Source organism: Pseudorasbora parva, chromosome 23 (assembly GCF_024679245.1).
Source record: "Pseudorasbora parva isolate DD20220531a chromosome 23, ASM2467924v1, whole genome shotgun sequence".
NCBI classification, from domain to species: domain Eukaryota; kingdom Metazoa; phylum Chordata; class Actinopteri; order Cypriniformes; family Gobionidae; genus Pseudorasbora; species Pseudorasbora parva.
Window position 1 is genome coordinate 33,388,164 of NC_090194.1, and position 18,994 is coordinate 33,407,157.

General features: G+C 38.4%; 1 protein-coding gene across 1 annotated transcript in view; it reads right to left on the reverse strand.

Moving 5' to 3' along the window:
- Window positions 1-18,994, reverse strand: part of epb41l4a (erythrocyte membrane protein band 4.1 like 4A) — a 72,453-nt gene that overhangs the window by 31,982 nt on the left and 21,477 nt on the right. The window contains exons 2-3 of the mRNA XM_067433248.1: window positions 12,531-12,635; window positions 1,964-2,015 (exon numbers count right to left, since the gene is read on the reverse strand). Coding sequence (XP_067289349.1) covers window positions 1,964-2,015; window positions 12,531-12,635 — 157 coding nt within the window. The remainder of the gene's footprint in view (window positions 1-1,963; window positions 2,016-12,530; window positions 12,636-18,994) is intronic.

Here is an 18,994-nt window from a genome sequence, read left to right on the forward strand (position 1 = left end):
ATCAAATTCAAACGGTAACACATTAACATCAATCAGACAGGATTTGTAGTATTAGTGTTACACAGATTATTACACGTCCCAATAATTCATTGTCAAAGTAAGAACAATAATTACAGGTGATTTTAAGCAGTTGCACAAAACAATTACATGCAGTTTATTAGTATCACTCTCTACATGCAAGCAAAAATACAGTGTAATTTAAAGTGACTAATTTTACATTCCTGCAAAATTGTTAACAACCGAACCAGCTACTCAGGATTGTTATGGGAGGGTTAAAGAGGACCTATTATGTCTTGATTTTGTTTTTGGGCAATTGTTTTGTATTATTTTTTTACATCTATAATATTGAGTATGGAACAAAAGTGGGTGTTTCTAAATTTGTGGGTGTTTTCAAACTGATGGGTGTTTATAAATCACGCGATGAAACTGCAAAAAAAGGGCAAAATAATGTTGCCCTTAAGGGGTGGTTGCATGCGATTTCACTTTTTTAACTTTAGTTAGTGTGTAATGTTGCTGCTTGAGCATAAACAGTATCTGCAAAGTTACAGCGCTGAAAGTTCAATGCAAACGGAGATATTGTCTTTTAAAGTTATGGCAGTTTATTGCCTACAAAAACGGCCGGTTTGGACTACAACGAGCTTCTTCTGGGTTGGTGACATCATAAACCCTCGCTAGTCTCCGCAGATGTGACTTCTGCCCGTAATGGGAAGGGGCATGGCGTGTCCGGACAACCTGTGCTCGGCACTTCAGCCAACAAAAATACAGGAAACTACATTTGGCCATCTAACCAATCTAAGACCATTGTGTTTTTCAGAGGAATGGGCTTCATAGAAGCAGGAAGCAAACGAGCCATTCAAAGGACAGTGGAGACAGCTTTATTTATTGTGGAATAAAGGTAAAATATAGGAAAAATAAGGCGTAAAAAAAAGAAATGTTATACTGCGCCCCATAAACACAACCAAGCCTAGAAAAAAAAACACGAAACCACCCCTTAAAAGACATCTGTGAGGGGGTGATTTTTTTTTTTATAACTCATTCGTTTACATTATATAAAGCCATCAAGTTCTGCATAATTAAGGGCGTGACCACTTTGATTGGCAGGTGGATAGCCATTTATCAGCTCTCTGCTAGTCATTGCGTCCCCTGAGCTCCGCCCACATCCCGCCTCTTTGCCCATTTTCTGTTATCCGGGCAGCATGACGCGCGATTACGTGCTGACAAGATGGCTCTTCAGAATCCTATGGCTGACGTCACGGACACTACGTCCATTTTTTTTCTTTCAGTCTATGGTTTCAACACATTACTAACCAACTCAACCAGGCCCGCCCCTTTTTTTCTGCATACTAATTATTTAATGAGGAATATTGCGACGCGTTTCGTTCCCAGAAGAAAACTCAAGACTACAAATGGAGGCGTTTCAGGGAGTTCAGAAACTTTGACACTGATATAGAGAAGTACTCCCATTGGAGGGACTTTGAAACTGTTCAGACCTTTTTCAAGCTTAAACATCAACATTACACACTAAAGAAAGATGAACATGTAAAAAGGAAGAATAGGACCCCTTTAAAACAATAGGGTGGTTAGCAATATATCTAGGTTGTCCTCTAGATTCAAAAACAGCAACACATATATAATGCATTCATTTCCCAGAGGAGTGAATTAAACCAATCTGTTGTAAATTTTGCCCTACATTCACATCAGTAGATATGCAAATACTTAACTTTATTCATTAATAGATATTTGGATGGGCTTAACCGCATAATTACCTCTAAATTATCATTTGAAATGCATTTGAGTTTTATCAGGAGGCCTTTAAAGAATCATTACGTCTCATGCCGCGCTAATCCATTTTTAATCTGCACTGAAAATGGGTGGGTAATCATTAGGTCAATGTGTTTCGTCCCATGATGCACAAAGAATTAAAGACCATCTCTGAAGACAGCGAAAACCAGGGCATACTTACTTGTTATCAAATCTTTATGTTCAGCGAGTGTTTTTGAGGGATCAAGCCAATACTGGAAATATAAGAGAAGAGATTCGATCAGATACAAGATCAAAACACAATAAACTTCATGTAACCGAAGCATCAGCCTTTAATTAGTGAGAAGTTTTGAAGCTTTGCTTAAGTTTCACATAAAAGCTTTGAGCTGCTGAGATGTTCAGTCATGCAAGTGCTGGCATAATATGAGGCCTATTAAAACCGGCCTCTGAAACAGGCTCGTTAAAAATGTGTGGCCTCCTTCCATCAATAAAACATGAAGTTTGAGCACGCCAGAGCATGTCGTCTAGAGCTGAGCGAGAGTCTGTGGCCAGTAGCGGCCTTCACCTGTTAGACGGGACTCGATACAGAAGGGACCTCCAGAATGTGACCAAAATTGCTTCCAAAAACCAAAATATGTTACAAAAAAAGTTATTGTTTTTAATATCTATACAGTAAGCAATATCACACAAGCAAAAGTACGGTTTTCCTGATTATCAGCACGTTTGCAAATGTGATATTGATTTTATATAATAGGTTATTAGGTGACTTAAATTTTAGACACAAAATTGTATGTTTTTCCTCTATTTTGCCAATGAAAATAGTTTCCAGCAGTATAGTCCATTGTGTACCTCAGTGTTTTGTTACTGAATGAATCTGCGTTTTTGAACAAATTGTTCTAATGAATGACCCAACGACTCACTCACTTCTGCTTTGTCCCTGATTTAATCAGCCATTCAAAACTAATCATTTGACTGAATGATCAAACAGATGAGCTACTGGAGCTCAAACTGCTCAAGAAGTTATGCTGATTGTGATAGAAAGGTGTCAGAATACACAGTGCATCTCAGTTTGTTGTGTATGGGGCTGCGTAGCCGCAGACCAGTGAGGGTGGCCATGCTGACCCCTGTCCACTGGAGAAAGGGAGCACGTGAGCATCAGAACTGGACCGCGGAGCAATGGAAGGAGGTAGTCTGGTTTGATAAATCATGTTTCCTTTACATTACGTGGATGGCTGGGTACGTGTGTGCATTGCTTGGAACACATGGCACCAGGATGCACTATGGGAAGAAGGGTCAATAGCTGGGTTTACATCCAAACATGAAGCTAATCTTTTCAAAGTTTGCAAAAAAACAAACATAAAACAAACAAACAAATGTGACTTAGGTGTGTTTCTATCAAGTTGTTTGAGCGGATAACGGTGGTATTAATCTAGTGATCAACAATAAATACAGCACCATCAGCAGAAACAGCCGATTAGTCGTGTTATGTCAGAATTTATTCAGCGTATTTAATTTATTAAAGGGGTCATATAATGCCATTTTTGTACAAGTTAATATGATTATTTAGTGTCTAAATTAAAAGTTTGTAATATACTTTAATAAAAAATTCTATTTAGTATTCTAAGAAATCACTCATTTAACCTGGTTAAAAACAGCGCTGTTTTCATCAAGCCGTTTCTGTGCATGTGCCTTTTATGCTAATGAGCTTTGCTCACCCCGCCCCTCTGTTCTGTGGGGGGGTTTGAGTGTGAAGCATTGCTTAGACAACAGGAGAAAGTTTGACAACGCGAGTCTCTCAGGACACATCTGTGCAAGTTCAACCGTATCAATTCGATATATCAGAGATATCAAAATCAAAATGACTGCTGTGTTCATTACACTGAAGACCAGAACACCACAATCGCTTAGACGCCATTCTGCTTCAGCGAATCCACAACGCGCTCGCTCAGGGGGGGTCTGAGCTGAAACGCTGCTGTCAATCAACAGTCGTGGGAGTGGTGCCGACCGTGTGACGGCACACATCGAACGGCTTTATTTCAGACAGGTGAAAACAAAAGGAGATTAAAAAAAACACTTGATGGATTTTTATCATTATAGGATGGTTGTGTACAGTCACTACCAACACACATTGCTGTATAATCAACTTTAAAGTGCATGTACCATTATATGACTCCTTTAAATGTGTTTCCATCTCCAATTATTCGAATTAACTGTTTTTTGCACAATTGAAAAAAAAAATCCACCTCAAGCAAGCATAAAACCTTTTTTGCAAAAATAATGGGATTTTTTTAAATGCAAAATTAGCCATTTCCATCCCTTGTTTCTGATGCGATACTTCAAAATGTGCATAAAAACAGGGTGGTGGAAACATAGCTAATGACTAACATGTTAAGGCAATGATAGATTTCTAGGCTAGGGGAGGAGTCCTTTGACTGTTGAAACGGGCATCTGAATTGCAAATGTCTGTGGCTTAGTATATGTCCTAAAGTCTGTATTCTGTCATTCTTCAGACAACGTTTCACTAATCGCCATTAAAAGAAGCCTCAGGCTATAATTGAAAATCTTTATGCTGATTTTGATGCACAGAAGTGCAATCATAAAATCATTGATTGATTCTTCAGCTCTTGTGAGAGAGTGCGATGTTGTGTATAAAGAGACAAGACAGAGACCTAAAACCAACTTAAAAGCCAATGAGATTTTCATATTTCTACAGAGTTTGCCCGTGCAAAACTCACCCCCATGATGCTAGGTCAAGGTCAGTTTATTTATTTAACACATTTAAAAACAGTGTATGGCAAAGTGCTCTACATATGCAAATAAACTACATGTAGGCATGGATAACCATATCCAAATCCTTAAATATGAGCACAGATTTTAATTAGGCTATTTGCCTTAGTTAGAAAAAAATGCTCTTTACCACAGTAAACACAACTTATGTGTTTCACAAATTCACACTTACAAACAACTAGAGGCAGTAATGTTTAATGAGTATTTGGCATGCGGGGGTGGGGGTGGGGGGCTCTGAGTATATAAATGGTTAGGACTATATGTGTTGAAGAGGGGGTGGAGGGATACTGCTAAACTGTCAACAAATTGAGGTGAGACTGCTGAATATTTATAAACACCAATTATTGTTGTTTGCTTAGTGTTTTCCACTCATGTTAATTATCTGAAAGTGCTCCTTCCAAACTTTGTAAATAAAACATAATTTTTCAATATTCAGATTTCTGTGTCAAAAATCATAATATGATGATTCTAATATTGCGCTGGTCCCCCTTTTGCTGCCAAAACAGCCCTGACCCGTCGAGTCATGGACTCCACCTGACCCCTGAAGGTGTGCTGTGGTATCATTAAGATATTAGCAGCAGATCCTTTAAGTCCTGTAAGTTGTGATGTGGGGCCTCCATGAATGGGACTTGTTTGTTCAGCCCATCCCACAGATGCTCGATTGGATTAAGATCTGAGAAATTTGGAGTCCAAGTCAACACCTTTAACTCTTCAAAACATTCCTGAACCATTTTTGCTTTGTGTCAGGAGCATTATCCTGCTGAAAGAGCCACAGCCACCAGGGAATACCGTTTCCATGAAAGGGTGTAAATGGTCTGCAACAATGCTTAGGTAGGTGGTACGTGTCAAAGTAACATCCACATGGATGGAGGACCCAAGGTTTCCCAGCAGAACATTGCCCAAAGCATCACACTGCCTCCACTGGCGTGCCTTTTTCCCATCGTGCATCCTGGTGCCATGTGTTCCCCAGGTAAGAGACGCACACGCACCTGGCCATCCACGTGATGTAAAAGAAAACGTGATTCATCAGACCAGGCCGTGGTCCAGTTAGCAGTTGTTGCTTTCGGTGGTGGACAGGGGTTAGCATGGGCACCCTGACTAGTCTACGGCTATGCAGTCATATTCGCAAACAAACTGCGTTGCACTGTGTATTCTGACACCTTTCTATTAGAACCAGCATTAACTTCTTGAGCAATACAGTAGCTCGTCTGTTTGATCAGACAACATGGGCCAGCCTTCGCTCCCCACGTGCATCAATGGGCTTTGGCCGCCCATGACCCTGTCTCCGGTTCTCCACTGTTCCTTCCTTGGAGCACTTTTGATAGATACTGACCACTGCAGACCGGGAACAGCCCACAAGAGCTGCAGGTTTGAACACAGTCTTCTAGGCATCACAATGTGGCCCTTGTTAAACTCACTTTGAGGACAAAATGTTCACTTGCTGCCTAATATATCCCACATACTAAAAGGTGCCGAGATGAAGAGTGAGTGTTACTCACATCACCTGTCTGTGGTCATAATGTTATGCCTGATTGGTTTATTTCCTAATGATAGAACCCAAGGGGAACATATACAAACAATATAAAATAGGTCCCAAAAGGGACCCCTGAGGCCCACTAGGTGACCGGTGCAGAAAGAGAGGGAATGTTTCCAATCATCACTTTTACCGATCTATCAGAGATATGATGAGAACCTCATCTAGTGCCACGCCCCTAATGCCAACTTCGTCCTTTAGACGATTAAGAAGGGTAGCATGATCATCTGAATCAAATTAAAACGGCCGGTTTACTGGTTTATTGATGTTTTTGGTGGATGCTAGGATATTTTTATGCAGTTGCTAGGGTGTTTTAAGCGGTTGCCAAGTTGTTCTCATTTCTATGATTGTCTCATCTGTGGATCTTCAAACCTTCAGTTTGAATCTGTGGGATTTTTATCACCTGTTTTATGGTCAAATAGGTGAAAATTTTGCTAAAGTAACAACACTCTTCAACAACTGACACAAATTCAAATTCAAATGTAATTCAAATGCTGCAGGACGATACACAAACTGAACTTTAACACTAATGAGCAATTATTAAACACTAATATGAGCAATATTAAAAGAGATGCGACCATTAGCAAACAAAACATCAAACATGAGGGCATTAAAAGTTATTTAGTCAATCTGTGAGGCGGTTCAGTTAATTAACATCTCATGGCCTCTATAATGAACGGATCTCAGGGATTATCATGCATAAACACAGCCTGAAGATCTTAATGTTTTATACTCCTGTCAGGTGATTTTTCAGTGAAGTCATGAGGGGATTGGATCTGGCATTGCCTAGAAGACAAGATTTATATGCCATTTAATGGATGTGCAAGTGCATTCATGAAATACTTTATGAGCACGGGAAGCTTCACTTCCCAACAAACACAACAAACAAACACAACTCCCTCTGAACCACATTTACAAAGCAAACAAACATGTGTGCAAACAATAGGAAATGAGGGAAGGTGTGTGTGCAGACGGAAAGAGGATTAGTGCTGCATGTTATTAAATTAGAATACATTAAGTCATTAAGACTCATCTAATAATCACATTAGAGCAGCTGGTGTGTTTCACTGAACTGAAGAGCTCAAAAACACAACAGAGAGAGTTTTACACTGTCCATAATCGCTCCTATACCCTTAAAAAGGGCAGTATTTGTAGCGTTGTCGGAAACCTAGAAGTTATCGAGTGCACTCATTCAACCCACAATGCACCACAATAATAAATGGACAATCGATGTACTTTCAACGGTAGGCTAGGGAATACCCATAATGCACTGTGAGAGTTGCGCACCGAATAAATTCCCGCGTCTTGCCAGAAGATGGTGCACGCAGCTGAATCATCCATCCATCCAGCCGTTTTCAAACCTCTGGTCTAATGTGGCTACAGCGTAATGTCATACAGGAATAAATTCCTTTTTAATTTATTATTAATTAAGGTTTGTACACACTAGTTTCCACGACAGAGTTGAAGATAAATCTTTTCATTACTACTGGAACTGCCAGTTTGCTAAGTTTCAAGTGATTATTAAACAGCACACACTATGCAAAAGCGGCAGCCCTTCAGACGCACTCCGAATTCCTTCATCTGTTTTCATTCAATCCTTCAAGTGGACAATATTAGTAGAGTAATGTAGGACACAGTGCATGAGGGTATACTATAGGGCAGGGGTTTTCAAACTGGGGTCCTCCAGAAGATTCTAAGGGGGCCCCAGAAAATTTTAGAGAAATAAAAGACAAGGCAAAAATAGATAAAGTCTACCGAATATAATACCTTTTTTGAATTGTAATTCAAAATTGTATATACAGAATTGTATATGTTTGCTTTGTATCTTTCTGTTGTAAGGCAGTATTCACAATATGTAATCTACATACATTTATTGTGAAAGATTTTTATGCAAAAAATTTTTTGTAAATTTTTTTTCTTCTTCAGGTTTATACATAATACAATAATTATAGCCAATTTATTACGCTTGGAAACAATATTTTGCATTTATAATGTCACAATTTATCTAACAGTTTAAATGTTTCTTCATAAAAATATATGGATTTTTGGAAGGGGGTCCCTCATAAAAGATTCATTGTATTTGGGGTCCTTGGGATCATAAAGTTTGAAAACCCCTGCTATAGGGGGTGATTTCGGACACAGCCTTAAAGCTCCACTGTGTGATATTTTCCCCCATCTAGCGGTGTAAAGGTATATGACCATCCAGAGAATAATAGTTTCTGTTCCTCTTAATTTCGATTTCGTTTCAACTCCTACAGTGGCCGATTTAGTCATGGCTTCCAGTTCGACCTCTTCGGTAAGTGTTGCTTCAACTCAAGTGATGAGGTAATTTTTGAAAACTATTATAATTTGCTGTTATTTAATTTACCAAATGATCTATGATCAAATCAAAAATTTTATAAAATCAAATCAATTAATCTATGTAAAATGTATAATAGTTTTACGTTTTCGTTATTTTTAACCAGTTCATTGCTAACATCAGCTATCAGATTCCCAGACGAATGCAAGCTCTTAGTAAAGTAACTTTTATCAGTGCTATCGTTATTCTGTATATTGTACAACACCACTAGCGTAAGGCAAACAAATTATAATGCAATTAAAATATTAATCTCATGTTATCCGTCATAGAACACGGATTTATGTTATAAGGTAAACAATACTTTTTCATCATTGACGCGAGGAAAACTATCCTAGACGTCGTTCTAGTGTTATGCACAGCACACCATGATATAATTAGCCAAGCAACAATAAAACTTTCAATATACACAAATAGGCTGAATTAATATTACCTGTCGAGAAGAAAGCAGGCAACGTCGGCGTTCTTTTTAAAATCGTTGCTCCTCATGAGCTCTTTCCATCTTGGAAAGGCCACTCCAATATTTATTTTGTCTTGTTGATTTGCCTGTCGCGTTGCCGTCTTAATTCTCTTTTCCGCTTCTTTGGCGACTCTGATACATATCCCGCAATGTTTAGGTCCCCGACCCGGGTCGAATTCGGTAATCAATTCCGGGACGTGGTTGCTTTGACACAGAAGGCGATCTGGCAATGTTCCGGGAATATTGCGGGTCCGACGTGCAGTGTGAAAGGGGCTTAAGAGTGATGATCCTCCATCATCATATAGCAGCCTCAAGCAATCCTCCTCTTCACATTCGACACGGTGCCATCGAGTGTAAAAACGCGAAAAGCGAAGCTTGAATTTACGGGTATGTCCCTCTTTGGCTAATGTACTTTCAAGATGAAGGAGCAACATGGCGACCGGCATCCAAACCCTCAACACGTATGTATTTTCAATGGTTTATTATAAAATTACGAGAATGCATTATTACTTGAAAAAAGTAAATATACATTAATGAGCACATATATTTTTGAAAGAACTACGTGATTTTAGCTAAGAATAAACTAAAAAAGTTACACAGTGTAGCTTTAATGTAGAAGCACAAGGGAGGGCGTTTTACAACATTAAGTGATCAGACTTACAGTATTCACTTGTTGGATAATAACAAAAAAAAGGTAAAAAATTCCCACATATTTACAAATTAAGGAATTAATTGAAAGAATAAATGCTATTATACATTGTAAACCCCTTACATTAACAATTGAGGACAAATGTAAATTAAACAAATTAGTTCAAGCAAAATAACTTTTATGAGTATTTAGCACTTTCGTTTTCTTTCAAGTTCATAGAACTGATATATTTTAAGTAAACTGAACTGTTTCATTATTTAGAGTTTAATTTAGAATTAAATTTAAAGGGATAGTTCACCCAAAACTGAAAATAGCCTATGATTTACTTTCCCCTCAAGCCGTCCTAGCAAAATATGAATGCAATCGGAGTTACCGGTATATTAAAAAATGTCCTGGCTCGTCCAAGCTTTACAATTGCAGTAAAAAAAAGGTGGATCAAACTTTACAAACTGTAATCTCTAACTGTCACACGTGTGTTTATGAAAGACGTAGTTCCAGCGTATGACGTAGGACGCTCTGTTGAGAATATGCTAGGTCTGAGCTGGGATTTCTAGTTCCCAGAATGGTTTGCCCATGGCACTCAAAAAGGAGAGTAAATGCTAAAATTAAGTGTTATATAATGTGTTTTTGTGCAAGATTAATGTTAAGCGGGAGATTTAGTAGTGATTAATATTTTGTTATGAGTTTCTGTTAATGTGGGGTTTTGGAGAGTTACCATCATGGTGACAAGTGCATGTGGCTTGCTTTGAGAGGAACTACTGTAAATGCTTTATATTGCTGCACGCATTCAGCAAGTGCTAGACCATGTTAACATGTTAGCAAATTAGCATTTTCTGAATAAGCTTGTTATAAATAGCTAAGTTTATACTAATAAAAATGTTCACATTGAAGTTACATGACAATTTTAAGTTAAATGTATGAATTAGTGTACTAAAAAATTCAAGTTAAGAACAATTCAAATTCAAATGTATAAGTACGAAATAAATGATAATAAATAAAATAAAATAAATACGGTCAAATCTTAAACTTTGAATTTCTTAATTTAAAAATGTTGAGCTTTGCCAACTTATTCGGGTTTACAGTGTAGTATATACTAAACTATACCAAAATAACATTGCTCAAAACAACCACATAGCAACAACCTAGACACCACCCAAAACACACAACTGAATAGCAAGATGTTTAATTATCCCGAACACCTTAACAACTGAATAGCAACCCTATTAACAATGACCACAACTATATAGCAAACAGAAATGTTCAAAATAAGACGCTTTTCCTCCTACAAATGTGGACAGATGTTTTATTTTGCATGTCTAACAGCACGTTAGAAATGTCCCAACAAAATCTGTGCCAAAGGAATTTTCAGTGCCTTACAATTAGATGAAACATCTCTGAGTCAAGAGCGCATGTAAACCACACCCAGAGAGCAGAAAGCACCACTCTACTGCACAAATTACACTGTTTTTTATCTTCTGTCTTTTTACTAAAATGACCATTCATAGAGCTGATAGATTTGTGTAAATGTAAGTTACGGCGTGCCTCTCGCCCACTGCATGCTCAGTAATAAATTCAGACTCATGGGACAGGGCCCGGAAGGCATTGTGGGAAACACCTTTCTCATTGGTCGAGATAATGAGGTAATGACACAACGCTGCACTTTACCTAACCCAAAATTTGGCCCCTGGGTAAACCTTACCATCTTGACCTCACACGTGACCCTTAGGAACTCATGAAGGTTTTTAAAGGAATAGTACACACAAAAATTACTCATTTACTCGCCCTCATGTTGTTTCAAACATGTATGACTTTCTTTTTCCCCAGCAGAACACAAAATAAGATATTTTGATATTCACACCAATTGACTTTTATTATACACTTCTAAAAATAAAGGTTCAAAGAGAAGCCATGCTCGGTTCCACAAGTGAAAAGTTCTTAAAATAACCATTTTATTTCTTAGTGTAAAGAACATTTTAATAATCTAAACACCTCTTTTACACTATAAAAACGTTTAGTTCAATACAAAGGCTCCATGGATGTTAAATGTTCTTCATGGAACCAAAGGTGCCAATAAAGAGACTTATTTGTAAAAAAAAAAAAAATCAGTGGAAGTCAATGAGAACCAAAATGTTTGGTTACCAACTTTCTTAAACATTTTTTGTGATGAGGTTCAGTTCATTTAAACAATTAGTTTAGATTTAACACATTTGTATCAGGTTTCTGGTTCAAATGTGATTGCTTCATGCTAAATTAACTTTTACTTAACGTTTACACACAGTTACTTAACTTGATGTTTTCATTTTGAAATAGCGTTTTAGTCAAGTAACCCAAATCAAACTGTATTTTTTTAACTTCCTGTCATGCTTTGCACATGGCTAAATTGAAAGAATAAAAGAAAAAAAGTGTTATTTTTTTTGCTAGATGGAAAAATGGAGAGGCTTTTTCTTAGAAACTTTCTGCTATGTTAGTGGTTTTGCTTTAATAATAAATTGCTTATTTATAATTACATAATAATTCATAATTCCTTTAATAATAAAGCTACAGTGCTCTGGATGAAACCAGTATCATAAATTATATTTAGTCTGCTATGTAAATCACAGGAATAAACAAGATTAATTGTTGGATTATTTGAATAATTCAATCTAAATGAAAAACATTTATTTAAGTGAAACAAAAACTATTAATTGAAGTTAAATGAACACTATTAATTCCAGTTAGTTGTGCATGGTTGATTCTGTTGGGTTTAACTTGTTTCAGTCACATGGAATAACTGTCCATGATTGAATGATGTTCGGCCAAAGACATATTTTGGTTTTGAAAGATATGGGGGCAAGTAAATGACCGTTTTTTTCGGGTAGACTATCCCTACTGCTTTTTTGCAGTTTATATGTTCAATAATACATGTTTGGAATGGCATGAAGGTAAGCCAATGATGGCAGAATCTTAATTTTTGAGCTGACGTGTGATATCTTCAAACACTCACCGTTTGATGGCTATGGTCACAATAGCGAAGACCAAAATACTCTGTTTCAGCGAGGTTCAAGTGATTGAACACATAGTCCAGCACTAAAGACCCTTTGGTTGATTTCTGTGGAGAAATTAGAAAAGCATTAGAAATCACATCATGAACATACTGTTTTCAGAATAACGCCAGCAGCATCAAAGTGACGAGCTGGGCTGGGCTACATCTCTCCGGAGGATCTGCTGACAGTGAGAGGAGGGTTTGTGGCTTTGTTCTCTGATTTAATATCGTTTGACGGGTTACTTTCAACCACAAACCACACATATGATAAATGAGCCTGCACACCGGTTACAGCATGAAAACACACACCACTAACGCCAGTAAAGTTAAGCATGACTAAGGTAAATAAAGTTAAAATGAGTTCAGATGAAGGAAACACTGACTAAACTGGCTATTACGGGACTGTCTTATGATCTACTTTTTTCTTTTTATGGTTTTAGTTCTGAGCCCGTTTAGAACTGGCATGAAGATGCGCTTTTGGTCGATCAAATCACAAGTAGACGAAGGAGACACATTCCCGTTTACACCTGGTGTTTTAATCATTCTCTTTTGTCCACTTTCAACTACTTCTGTCCTGATTTCTTCAAGGGGAGGGTCTATGAGCGAGTTTTTTCAGATCTTTCATCTAATGGACAAAATAAGATCATGCAATTTACATATAAATGCGCCCGGAGACAAGGGAAAAAATATACAGAGAGCATCAGCTTTTGTTTCTTCTCTGAAAGACACCGACGCTGTGAGTGAGTGTTCATCAGGAATGGTGAGAGAATATTGTGTTGGTACAATTTTCCTCTTCAAACCAAACTTGGGACTTGAGGTGACAAAGTTTGAATCCCGTCTGTCTAGGGTGCTTCCCATAATGTTTACATGTTAGGTCAGTAGGAGGAGAGTAGACGGTCTTTCGTGGCTGTTTGAACATCCGACCACATAAGCATTTACTACCAAAGTAATTCGACTACTTCTTGAAGTGGTGGAAAGTGGACAAGCTCAAAACGTTTTAGACCCGTTTACAATTGTATTTAGCGTTGTCCACTTGTGAACTGCTCGATCAAACGCATCTTAATACCAGGCGTAAACAGGGCCTACGTATCCTACAGTTTCTGTCACAGGTCAAATCTGTTTTTCGGATCAGCAAAAAAGGTGGGGAGTGCACACATCCAAAGCATGCACACAAAAATCCACCTCTCATACTGTATAATACGTGATACTTACATATCTTTTTGCACTTTAATGGACAAATACACACAAAAAAACTCAAAATATCTTTGTAAACAGTGGGTTTTGTCTTAAGTGAACGTTAACAGTTGACAAAGAACACACATGACAGTATTTTGGATCCATGCATCTCTTAAAATGACAACAGCTTCACATTCCTGCCACTAACAAGGCTCAAAATAGCCTCACACCAACACGGTAGCATAATGAGGGTCCCTACATGCAAACCGAAGCATTGAGAACTTTGTAAGAGTACAAACAGTTTAATAAGAAGACACTTTATAAAGACAGTACATTACACGTATACAGACAGGCGCCATCTTGGAAAACAGTCTCGACGAGTCGAGCCACAAACGCTGTGCTAAGTGATGAACTGTGACTTGGAATCTCATATGGTCCGTTGTTTCCGGAAGAAAGCACTGAACGTAGCAGAGAAAATAAATAAATAAAAATAAAAATATCCATGTAATTAAGATTTCACAAGCTTAATTCCTATCGACCAGCTCACTTAGCGCAGCATTCGTGGCTCGACTCGTCAAGACTTTTTTCCAAGATGGCGCCTGTCTGTATACGTGTAATGTACTGTCTTTATAAAGTGTCTTCTTATTAAACTGTTTGTACTCTTACAAAGTTCTCAATGCTTCGGTTTCCATGTAAGGACCCTTATTATACTACTGTGTTAGTGTGAGGCTATTTTTAGCCTTGTTAGTGGTATTAACTAGTGATTAAATATTACTTATCCATGCCCCATAAACTTGCGTTATAAGCTAATCTGGTTTTAGAGATAAAACTCTTTACATTCGATTTTCATTAAACGCATCCCAGAGAACGATCTACTCAGTAACCATTTGTTAATTACCCCTAGGGTCATTTCTCACCGGAGTTGTCCTTTAATAATGCTTGAATGCTACACTCTAAAAAATGCTGGGTTAAAAACAACCCAAGTTGGGTTGAAAATGGACAAACCCAGAAATTGGGACCCATTCAAACAACCCAATTTCTGGGTTTGTCCATTTTCAACCCAACTGGGGTTGTTTTTAACCCAGCGTTTTTTAGAGTGTTTGTTACTTTTAAACCAAAGGCAGAAGTTCCTTGTGTGAGTGTTCTTCAGCCTGTTGTCTTTTGTACATGGCATTCAGCTACAATGAAATGTTTTGCAATAAGATTTAGAATAAATGTGAACGATATATCAAGCCTTTTTTTTTTTTTTTTTTTACCTTATGAGGATCGGAATTGTTAAAATTCAAACAATAGTAAAGTAACATTGTCAAAAGTTTGGGGTCACCATTAGGGTTGGGCCTAAGTATGTAGGCCTACTTTTTGTGAAGAAAAAGTGCATACATTTGAGTGTGCACCAGAATAGTTTTAGGACATACTACGTCATCATAATTGCTCTGTCAATGCTCTGTCACTTCCTGTCGCCGTTTAAACTGCCCTGTCAGTCATCTTAGTAGCATATTTATCTGCCAATTGCATAATGATGCATTTCAAAGTTAATGACCAAACGTATCTTTATAAAAATTCACAATGTCATTGAAGGTGAAATATAATGTGGATAACATTTAATAAATCAGGTTAGATACTGATTATTCATCACGCAAATGCCTTTATGTAAACCTACCTTCTTAATATCAGTCTCACAAACTGTATCCATCATGTTTGTAATTTTCTAAAACTTTTTATTAGTGTTTGTAGCTCTAACCGAATCCTCATCCAACACACAACGGGGTTGTGGGCAATAAGAGACTTAAAAATATCCAAACATGAAAATATCAACACTAAACTTTTGAACGATAGGGTATGGTCTTCCATCATTCTCGAAAGCTTTTGATAAACATTCGGTTACACCTCTGAATACAAGGCGAGTCATCAATATTTTTAATCTGTTTTCCTCTAAGATAAAAACTGTAAATGTGTATATCTGCTTAAAGTTTATATTTGGGTGTTATATTTTGGGCATGGGGTATTCAAATCAGAGGCAGATTTAAAACATCTCAATCATACCCGCCCTAATTCCAGTGGGTTTGGGAGAAAAAAACAAAACCAGTTCAGCCCTGTTCTAGTAAATTCATGCAACAAGTACGTTACCACCAATAAAAGCTTTACTATGGTAATAAATCTTCTGTGTTTATGTGACATCTCTGCTGATAGTTGTGCAACTGCAGCTCACACGTATGACACACGTCAGCTCATATGACACACGGTGAGTGAGAGGAATCCTGCAGGAGTTTCTCCCCACTGGGAGTGTGTGTTTGTGTATGCTGTAAGAACACACACACATATAAAACACACAAAGGGTTTAGCGTGTATTCAGGGTTTTGGAGCTCCACACAGACGTATGTCATGATCGCTCTTATTACACGCTGCAGGGTGAAACACAATGAACTTCAAATCTGAAACACTATACAGCAGCAAACCCACAGGACTGAAATATCACGCACAAGATCTCTTTAACATCTCCTAGACCGAGATGAGATTAAATATAGAGCACATGGAGAGCTCTCAGATGTTTCTCCAGGGGAAAAGACTCCAATAGTCTCCTTTCAAAGCAGATCTCAGAGAAGTCTGTCAGATTTTCCAGAGGCGGAAGTGATCTCAACATGATCTCAAACATTTCTCATCAAATGATCTGAGCTGTTATTCACATTCATTTTATAGCACTGGATGACAACAATTAACTCATTTGGGTCTGTTTTTATTCGAATACGTTTTATACTAATAGTTGATACTTCAATGAAATGTAATTGAAGCCTCCTGAGCCCTAAAAGACCAACATTTGGGAAATAACATTAAAATCAATAGTGATGCACCAAGAGTATTTCTTCAAATTTCAGAAAATTTATTAAAAGTTTTAGTTTTAATTTAGATTGCGTTTATTTTCCATTTTATTGACGTCTTTCCATTGTTCAAACCTTTTGAATGATTGAGTGTTTACATGAGACATGATCAATAAGTTGTACTGTATCTTTCATTAAAGGGATAATTCACCTAAAAATTAAAATGTGATGTCTGCTGACCCCCAGGGCATCCAAGATGTATGTGTTTTTGTTTCTTCAGTAGAACACAAATGAAGATTTTTAATGCTGTTTCATGCATACTGAGCTTTTTACACTGTTAAAGACTTGGATTCCCATCCTAAGCATAGACAAAGTTTCAAAAACTAATGTTGGACGTTTGATGGAGTATTTCTGTGTTAAAAATACTCCTTCCGGTTTCTCACAAGTTTCGGAGAGTTTTTTTCGAGTATGGGTCGGCTTGACGTTAATAGAGCGGAAGGTCCTTGTATGGGCCGTACGGGCTCTTCTCCCGGTAGGGTGCGCGCGCACGTGACTAGAGCGAGAGAGGAAATGCACGCCGTAAACACTGCTCTCAGCTGCAGATCCAGTCCTCCGTGAACACTTCTGTTGCGCGCCGCGCTCCACTTTATTCCTATGGGTGACGTCGACTGACTTCAACGCTTCAGCACAGCATTCCGGGAAGGCAGCGCTACATTTGAACCGATTTGAACGCAGAAATTACGGGAAGCTTCAAAGCATCGCTTCAGTCGCGTCTCAAAGTGGATTTCCACGGTCACTGCTGTCATAGGACTTCACCAAATCATACCAAAGAAGTGTGTTTTTGACGGAGCGGTCCCAGCGATAAAGGTTCGGTCCTGCTTTTGAAGCAGCCGGTGAGTAAATCTGTTTCAAATGTCTCTGCTGTTGGCTCGGCGCGTGAGTAAACATCAGTAAACGACACGATCGCGTGCTTCGTCATTCAAATGCGCTAACGGTTACTCCATTGTTGTTCTGTATAACGTTACACTATTCTGACTCTGACGTGCAAAACCGTATTGCTTGCTACTTCTAAGGTCTAGTCGCATACAATAGTCCATAAACCAAATAATGTCCTCATAAACTGCGAGTAAAGACACACAAATGTTGACAGGCCACTAAATACAGTACATACCACAGAGACGGACTCCTGATGTTGCCGTTTCTCCTGTTCAATTTATTCCTGCCTCAGATTTGATTGTGGATCATTATCTGTATTAGCTGAGATAGCCATGGGTTCCTCCACGCTTGAGGACGTCACCGCTTTGTTTGCGATCGTCATTCTTTAGCTCCGCCCACACGATACGCCTCCAGGCGCTCGTTTTTTTCCGGAAAGACTCGGTACAGCCTATATTTCTTTTATAAATATGATAAAACTAACGACTTTTCGGAGATATGAAGGGTACTCAAGATTGACATGAGATTGACTGAAACTGAGTGTTTCACCCCCCCTTTAAGAAATCAATGTGGCGCCATGAGTCACAGGGTTCAATATGGATTTGCATGTCTGTGTGTTTTTTTACTTTCATAGTACTTTCATGTCATGCCGTGAATCCGGCCAATCGTGGATCAGCGGTGTCGTCATCAGAGCTCGTGCAGCCACCCTTGAGAATCTGCACGTTTTTAGTTTTAGCCCCTACATGTCAACTGCTGCAAAAACTGACCAGGGTAAACTAGCGTATATTTTTCTGCTTTTTTTTTTTTTTTTTACTACTAAACAGTCACAGAGATCAATGTTCACAGATGAGGTATGTTTAAGGTGCTCATGTTCCCACACTGCCGGTACCCGGTGGCAAAATATCTATCAAAGCTGAACACGCAGAGGGAACACAGGTACGGCCTTACCAGGGAAAAACCCCCCATTGTGTGTGACCTCTGATGTCAGTGTCGTAATTCAAATCCCAGAAGCCCAAAGGGAGGAGAGGTGAATATGACAAACCGCAAACACACTGCTGTCTCCAAAGGGTCCTGGCCCGAACACGGCCAGGAAAGATCCTCCTAAAACATGCCTTCCACATTCCTGCCATATCTCTCTTCCCGATAAGACATTTGTGGTGGTCAGGGTGGGAATGTTAAAATAACAGGGAAGAGTGAAATGAATAGATAGGAAATGTATTTCCTTGTGTTGAGAAACGCTTGGCATCTGCACTTTTCCCACTTACTGCAGATAAAAATGATACAATAGAAGGGCAAAGCTTTTCTGTGCCGGGAGAGAAACTTAAGCCGCCACATTATATTTAATGCCTACGTCTTCTTATTTCCATCGGATAGTAATGTTGATGACAAACCCACAACAGATTAGTGTTCACATGCATTATCAAATGTACACTAATAACAGCCCTGTTGAGTGACACGTGAAAAACCTTTTCAGCATAAATAAGTGGCATTTGGAAAAAA